This window comes from Pecten maximus, chromosome 17, assembly GCF_902652985.1.
Source record: "Pecten maximus chromosome 17, xPecMax1.1, whole genome shotgun sequence".
NCBI lineage: Eukaryota > Metazoa > Mollusca > Bivalvia > Pectinida > Pectinidae > Pecten > Pecten maximus.
In genome coordinates this window covers 27,468,379-27,477,317 of record NC_047031.1, presented here as the reverse complement: position 1 = coordinate 27,477,317, position 8,939 = coordinate 27,468,379, and the positions used below count along the sequence as shown (strand labels likewise).

The 8,939-nt window shown below is 38.6% G+C and overlaps 1 protein-coding gene across 1 annotated transcript; it reads left to right on the top strand.

Annotated features, from left to right (window-relative positions):
* Window positions 1-2,561, top strand: LOC117315273. Its single transcript, XM_033869421.1, has 4 exons — window positions 1-217; window positions 804-1,279; window positions 1,764-1,962; window positions 2,284-2,561. The coding sequence occupies exons 1-4, from the start codon at window positions 1-3 to the stop codon at window positions 2,406-2,408; spliced, it is 1,017 nt and encodes a 338-aa protein (XP_033725312.1). The 3' UTR covers window positions 2,409-2,561.
* Window positions 2,562-8,939: the final 6,378 nt, after the last annotated feature.

The window sequence follows — 8,939 nt, the reverse complement described above, 5'->3', positions numbered from 1 at the left end:
ATGTCACTCCCTCAGTGTCAGATGGCGCCATTCAACCTTACGCTTTTTCCCGTATGCCGTGACGTCATTTCCGTCTATTTGACGTCAGAGCGAGTGAGAACATGTGTTTTTGCTAAGCACAACATTGAGAAAACGAAGACAGCCAGTGTATTTATGTACGAGTGCAAAGCACTGGTTTGCATTTTTTTGGCAGCACACATCTTCACGATTTCACGAGGTATAGTATACGCAGTTAATCGAACGTTAGCACAACATGGAAATTTGATTTTTTACTGACAGTTGTGACAATCAAAGTAGATTCTACGAGAGTTTCGTTTTTCACTGTAGGATTTCGAGCATCTGATAATTGTTGTTTCTTTTCAGACTGTCATTGCTCAAAATTGATTATCCTGGTGATGTTCTTATATTTACAATCATAGATATCTTCTAAGTTGGATATTTGTTTGTACGCGAAAAAAACTGTTCTGTTTTGTACAACATGGCATTTAAGATAAAATATAGTGTACCCGCGATAACAAATGTAGTTGTTATATGTAAGTTGAAATGTACACTATTTTAAGTACTGAACAGAATAGAAACAAACGATAACGACGTCTGATTGTGGATTATCAATGAGGGTTTTTTTTTCTGAGTATCAAGAAATCCAGTTCACGGTACTGAAGTATCCTCAAGATACCCGCCAGATGGCTGTTTAACCAGATTTCGGTTGGGTACGTGTGAATAAGTGTGAGGTACGCTGTTGTTATGGAAGTGTGGTTATTGTCTGTCCGGTGACCTTTTTATATTCTTATACCATTGTACAGGAGGTAACAGAGCCAAAGAATCTGACGCCATACGTCATTCAACCAACAGTGATGACATCATCAACACCAACTCTACGACGTACGCACTCGGACCTGTCAAGAAAAAAGAAGACACCCGGGGGAAGGCTCCTTGTGGATCATTGTGTGTAAACATTTCGATCAAACTACAACATGTGTTTCCAAAACGGAATCACAACGAAAAAACTAAACGTAGTTATAAACAACCTAAAGTTAGCATTCAGACTTATTTTAGAACTTTTTCAACAAGGAGTACACACATGACAAAAACGGGCAAACGTGGACAGAGTCACAAACCGGAAGTACAAAATAGACAGAATTCAGGGAAGCACGTGAATACGACAAACCATTTTGGCGATACACGGAACAGCTCTCGCGCCATTAGTCGTGAGAGGCGATACGCCTACGAGGACAACGACGAATGGCAGTACGATGAAAAATTCGATTATGATGACGACGTAAGTATATTGAAGTATTTTTTTCTAGCGCGAATTCTCTTATAAGGCACATCGGTAGTGATAACCTTTAGCACCATTTCGGTAAACCGTTTACTGGGTTGAGTTGTGCTGCTCTTCCCGAGGGATCTGCTTCCCTTCCCCGCCTACCAGCGAGGTTCTTCACTTGGTAGACCGTCTCCTGTGTGTGTGTACCTCCCACCACCACCAACAACAACCCCACTTCTCACCCCAACCACCACCAACAACCCCACCCCAAACCCCACCCACCCACACAATACACCCCCCCCCCCCCCCCCCCTACCACCAAGACTGGGTATTCTATTTTGTCTTTGAATTAAATATTTATGCATTTATATCTTATCTTAATAATTTTCGCAGCGATGCGAAGAGTACTTACAATGACTATATACTTTATATCTCGTTTGATAAACAAACTATTGTTCTGTTACTATTGATTTTGTAAATTTGATGTTTTTGAATGCAGTCTGAGGAAACCAAAAAATGGAAGAAGTACGCCAAGAATTGGGACAAGATCGGTCTCCGTCTGATCTACATCGGTTCAACTATCATCATGATCACGTGCTGCTGTTTTCTGTGCTGTAGGAAGTGCTGCCTACTCGTCTGTTCAACCTGTTCTCATATCGTCATGACCTGTGTTGACAGATGTCGTTGTAGGGATCCAAGTAAGTACATGTCTTTACAGGGATTCAATTCGGGAAAGTTTATGTTGGCGCAAGGCTGTCGTCTGGGTTCTACTTAAGGAATTCAGCAGTCGACTTAGGATGTTGGTCCAACTCCTGATTTTTTTTGAAAAAGGGGAGGGGATATTCTTTCTACAATCATTGATCTTGTTTCAAGTCATCTTCTACTGAAGGTAGTGCATATTAAATCGATCCTGTGTCGATTAAATGGAGACAATTCACAATAAAATGTTTAGATATTTTGTGTATTTGATAAATTCTTCAGTATGTTTATAGGCCCTCTGTTCTATGTATCTGTTTCAGTGTATCGTAAGATAAAAATCCTGTCGGATCGGCTCGGTATACAGTTGGATTACGACACGTACAAGGCCATGAAGCAGGGTTACACTCAGGATATAGCTGAGCAGGGCTTCGGGATCTCTTTATAAAGTCAGCATGACCAGCATACAGAGGTCAAGGCCAACACTAGCCGTACGTAAAGAGGGACCAACACATGCGAAGTTCAGGACTGAATTTAGTGAAGAAAGGCGCAACGTGTCTTGGTTTAGTTTGTTGGGTTTTTTTTCGTTTTTTTTTATTTGTTTGTTTGTTGTTGTTTGGTGTTGTTGGGTTTTTTTTGGGGGGGGGGGGGGGGTTTGTAAGTGTAACATTAATAGTCTACACCAGAAACTAGTTATATAGAAAATAACGCCATTGCTGTGCTTCAACTTCCTTTTTTATTGACTAAATAATATTTTAATTTGTTTTATACAATTGTCATGTAGTGTATTTGTATTTGTGATCTTTTGATCTTTTATCTATTCATTATTTTCACACGTATATATAACCCAAACCCTAACCCAGAAGAAAGAAACGGAAATGAATAGTGCAAGCAAATTTGGAAATAATACCTGAATTCCACAACGAACAAATCTACGACTGGAAATAAACTAGAAGAGAATGACGTCATGATTACGACCGTCTGCAGGGAAATGGCGGCAAAATTATCACGATTGTCCCCGCCTCGCCGGGATCCTCGAGTAGCGTATGATCTCATGAAACATTGAGGGTACCTTCATCAATCAAATGACGGAGTTAATTTTGATACCAGTACGGATGCGGGGAAATACGAAATTTAATTCAATATTCTAATAAAAGCTACACTTATTGACAATCGTCGCTCTTGCATTCTGTTGAGAACAAAATTTATTAAACTTATTTAAAGCTTGAAATCAATTCCACGCAATTTTCAAGAATACTTATCAGTAAGCCAAGGTCCATCTGATATTGAAATTTAAGAATTTATTTAACAATCCAAACACAGGGGCTAACAATAACACTAAACATACATGTGATGGTACACAATAACACACTGCGTGGTTGCTTGCCTATTATTCCTATAAAAACCAATCGTTACTAGCCCCTGTGCCTCTAATATGTTGCTTTGTGTGGTATCTACCTGGTTCTTATATGCAATAAATATGCTGGTTAACTAAATAGCATTTGAATTGGTTTATAAATCAAATATGTATAATTCCATTTAAATTAGTACCGGAGACTTACATGTTCAAACTAATTATATGGACGGACAACTATAATCCGGAATTCCGCGTCATTAACATAACTTACATGTATACCATATAACCGATTATCCGATTTAACTGGATTTAAATATTTAACTCGTTCTGCACCCAGCGAGGCCCGGCGATACACCGGGAGAGTTGTATTCTATAGACAATCTAATCAGCCATACACTGTTATTCTAACGTTAGATTTTTTATTGAAATCGGATTAAAATTGAATTTTCCACTTTACTTAGCCTTGAGAGGGCGAACAGAGAAATAACACAGCCATTTTCACGTCACCGGGCGTCGATCAGTGCAATACATTTACATTGTAAACAAACATTGTACAAATATAAGCAGATGTTGGGACCGACAATATATTTTTTTAAAAGGAAGATCTACCGGAAATGACCGGAAAATACTTCAGTTTGTGTGGAATCTTCCCAGGTGACGTACCCCTTACAAACTCCTATATTTCGGAATATGACGGGTGAATATTTCATTACCTGCGTGTTATTAGAAACACCATGGACCTGGAAATCTGTTTCGCTTTCGTATGGAAGATGCTAGGTTTTTAATGCTGAAGAAATTTGACAAGGAACCAAAGTAGACACGTAATGGTGTTAATCAACCGTCGTGACTCCTGACTCACCCAAGCCTGTCTTAGCATTCTTCATTTTCAACTACCCTGTGTTCAGAAGTATTTTAATGTAAAACGCGAACTTTTTTGTGTCTGTTGGATGTATTTAACAATTCCAAGGACGTGTCACATGGTATTGAGCTCGCTGATAACTTTCTACGCGGTTATGTTTGACGGAAGCACGTTACAAAGGTTGAAACTGTTTGACCACCAAGCTGTATCAACATGTAGCGGTATAGTGTGGAAGCACGATGTGATGGACCGACAGAATTTTTTAACCTAGCTGCTACCTGTCACCAAGCGCTATGTGAATTTATTACGATATAGTTTAAATTTCATACGAAAACTACTAGTTATTCTAATACATCAATTGGCTCTTTATGAATGATGTCAGTTTTGCTGTCAAGCCAGCTATCAAATATGGCGTTTGAGTTTTGAACGACCCACACGAACAAATAATTGTCTGCCATGTCGACTTCTTAGACAACACAGTGGAACAGATAGGAATTGATAATCTACGTCTCACACGACGACAACCGTTAGAACCAAAAATCATGTCTGCCATGTCGAGTTTTGAGACGGTCCTTCAACAGCTGGATGAAGAAGCGCGACGAGAACGGACATTACAGCTACAAGCAAAACCAGAACTGCAGAAGTCAGCCACAGTTGCGTACGCATTGGCATTTTCGCTTGGCATGTTTGGGGCACACCATTTCTATTTGGGGAGGCCGTTTTTCGGTGTGACGTATCTTCTGACCCTCGGTCTGTTTGGAGTAGGATATATTGTCGACTTGTTTCGTATCGGTTCACTTGTCGAGGACGCCAATAATTTTACAGAGGAATCCGAGGATGATATCGACATCAAAACGAATATAGATACATACGTCCTCTGGTTTCCGTGTGGAATTCTGGGTAAGTACAATTGTAGATACATACGTCCTCTGGTTTCCGTGTGGAATTCTGGGTAAGTAGATACATACGTCCTCTGGTTTCCGTGTGGAATTCTGGGTAAGTAGATACATACGTCCTCTGGTTTCCGTGTGGAATTCTGGGTAAGTAGATACGTCCTCTGGTTTCCGTGTGGAGTTCTGGGTAAGTAGATACATACGTCCTCTGGTTCCGTGTGGAATTCTGGGTAAGTAGATACATACGTCCTCTGGTTTCCGTGTGGAATTCTGGGTAAGTAGATACATACGTCCTCTGATTTCCGTGTGGAATTCTGGGTAAGTAGATACATACGTCCTCTGGTTTCCGTGTGGAATTCTGGGTAAGTAGATACATACGTCCTCTGGTTTCCGTGTGGAATTCTGAGTAAGTAGATACATACGTCCTCTGGTTTCCGTGTGGAATTCTGGGTAAGTAGATACATACGTCCTCTGGTTTCCGTGGGAATTCTGGGTAAGTAGATACATACGTCCTCTGGTTTCCGTGTGGAATTCTGGGTAAGTAGATAATCATAGTTTGGTAAACTATATCATAATTTTGATACGTTGCGAGAATTCTAACTTCATATAAAATTATAAGACGTCAATAAGATTTTTTCTCTCTTTCTTTTTAACTGTGTCCAACATTTTCTAGATTAATATGGGCTATAACAATATAATAATGATGATATATAAAAGAGAGGGCACCGAACAATGAACAATAGCCAGTATAAGATCGGTTTGAAACTAGTGAACATTTAAATGTTACCATAATTGTGAAGCTTATGTATGGATATCGATAGAGAATAATTAAATGCATTAAATCTGCAGGATTATCTCCCCTGGATCTCTCTCTGAATTTGAATTCGGTAAAAAAGACACCCGATGTTCATTATATAAAAGTAAATATGCATATGCTGTTTTTTTAATCGAGAAAAATAGGTGGGATCGATTTTCCGTCATAAAGTGTTTTTCAACTTCCCCTATCTAACGAACACAGTGGGTGTCAATTTTTACCGAATTTAATCAAGTCCCTCCCCCTCTCACCACTAGGGAAGGTCCGAATACAAGGAGACTGTAACACATTTCCGGGTCCCTGTGATACACACTAGGGAAGGTCCAAATACATGTAGACTGTAACAAATTCTCAGGTCCCTGTGATACACACTAGGGAAGGTCCAAATACATGTAGACTGTAACAAATTCTCAGGTCCCTGTGATACACACTAGGGAAGGTCCAAATACATGTAGACTGTAACAAATTCTCAGGTCCCTGTGATACACACTAGGGAAGGTCCAAATACATGTAGACTGTAACAAATTCTCACGTCCCTGTGATACACTCTTGGGAAGGTCCAAATACAAGTAGACTGCAATAAATTCCCGGGTCCCTGTGATACACACTAGGAAAGGTCCAAATACACGTAGATTGTATCAAATTCACGGGTCCCTGTGCATAGGTTTGTGTCCTGTCAATCATCTTAATTACAGAGGTCCCAATTCAATGGTCCACATATTACATTAAAACATATTTACCTCGCGACGATTACCACCCTTCATCGTTATTGGTTGTACGAGTGATGGTCCGTACGAAATTATGTGATATATTAATTAAGTAGATAATGTTAGCGACCGTCCCGTTAATACCCTTATCTTACAGTCTGATCCATTACCCATCAATTAACTTATCAAGAATTGAATTGAAATATTGAAATGATACATGACGAAAACTAATAATATCAATCCCTGACAGATTTACTAATTTGAATACCTACACATGTAACAACATGTTAAACATGTGTATTTAAATATAAATCAGATTGAAATCAGGAATACTCGTATTGTATCCAATCTCTACCGAGAGTTGTCGCTCCTTCCACTCACTGATTCAAATTAAGTTTTATTCATAAGTCTGTGTTTAGATTACCTACTTAACTGTCGTCCTGTGATGTACAAAAGTGTATGGTTATTGGTGATACTTGGGAAAACATGGCTGCAGTAACTGTAAAACACCTTTCAGTTTTCACAAACTTGACATCTTAAATAAATCGTTTGCAATTCCTTAAATATGATTCTGTAGGGAAAAACATTTTACGTCTGTACGAGAACTGTAATATTGTACATTTTTAAATTACCTCCAAATGTACCAGGACACCACTACATGAATTTGTACATTACTGATTAACTCCTTTAATAACATAACCAATTACCTCCCTTGGTAACATTACCGATTAACATTACCGATTAACTCCCGTGGTAACATTATCGATTACCGGTTAAAAAAAAAAGTAAAAAAAAAAAAAAAAAAAAAAACATTACCGATTACCTCCCTTGGTAACATTACCGATTACCTCCCTTGGTAACATTACCGATTAAATCCCTTGGTAACATTACCGATTACCTCCCTTGGTAACATTATCGATTACCTCTCTTGGTAACATTACCGATTACCTCCCTTGATAACATTCCGATTAACTCCCGTGGTAACATTACCAATTACCTCCCTTGGTAACATTACCGATTACCTCCCTTGGTAACATTACCGATTACCTCCCTTGGTAACATTACCGATTACCTCCCTTGGTAGCATTACCGATTACCTCCCTTGATTGCATTACTTTATACTTCCCTTGTTTTCATGACTTATAGCTTCCCTTGTTTTTTGTTCCAGATTTCCACCATCTATTAATAACTTATAGCTTCCAATGTTTACATTGCTTCTTACCTCCGTTGATAACACTATCGATTACCTTCCTCGACTACATTACTTATTACTTCCAGATACAGATACAGAATAAAGGGGTTCATAACGAAGGGTTCTTAGTTCATACCTTGTAGTGTTGAATTGTGGCAAAGATGCTTGGTTCTCTCGCCTAGAATTAAAATTACTGTTTTAGGTGATGTGGAACACAGCAACCTCTAGCTATACTCGTCGACATTCCCCGAGAACAAATTCATTCGGAACTTTTTGAGAATCAAAATATCGCTTATTTCTATGACAAATCCGGATTAGTTCAGGATGGGACCTGAAACGATTCTTCCCAAAAATGCACTAACAACACACTAGATAAATTATCTCCTTCCGCGAAGTATTTGTTTGTTATCTGGTAATATGATTCACGCTTTTATATGTTTGAAGACATCTGCTTGAGACATATGAATTATAGAGAAACAGTTAAAACCATGTAAATGACGCGCATGCTTTATCCGAGTATTTCGAACTATTTTCTGCGCAAATTTTTACGCTTGCTGTCTTGCCTCAGACCACAATTAATTTCCCTCTTTATTCTACCTAAGAAAAATCAAAATTGAAATATTTCAGAATTTTGCAAACAAAATCTGGTTTTCACATCACGTTGTATAACTATTCAATCTGTACCTACAGTGAGCTGGAAAGCACCTCATGACCTGCATTTAAGAAAGATATTTATATTTAAGAGTAACCACCCCACTATATTGTGTGAAAATCCGGAAAATCACTAAATATTACTACTCAAGCCTTATAACTCCCTGTGTCACAAACAAACATGAAAATTGTGTCAAAACAAAATGATATCACTAAAATAAATATTGCACTATCAGTCTATGTTAAAATTATGCCCATATCTGTAACAGCTAAGTCAGTAAAAACTATTTTGCAACAGTCCTGAAATTTCTATGTCCTACATTCGTGGTCTGAGGCCGTCTGGTTTGTGGGAGGGGAGGTAACTCGTACACACTCTAGTTTGTCAATCAAATCATAAAGATATGATGGAGATTTCTTGTACATAATGTCGAAAGCCCCGTAATTGTCAACACTGACAGAAGGGTTGCTCTATAAGAAGAAGCCTCGATACTTTTAATTTTGTAAAA

Excerpts from the sequence above, each read along its gene's own strand:
- LOC117315273 (XM_033869421.1), top strand. The coding sequence starts at position 1 with ATGTCACTCCCTCAGTGTCAGATGGCGCCATTCAACCTTACGCTTTTT. Across the intron at positions 1,280-1,763 it reads AATTCGATTATGATGACGAC|TCTGAGGAAACCAAAAAATG; the intron begins GTAAGTATATTG and ends TTTTGAATGCAG. Across the intron at positions 1,963-2,283 it reads ATGTCGTTGTAGGGATCCAA|TGTATCGTAAGATAAAAATC; the intron begins GTAAGTACATGT and ends TATCTGTTTCAG.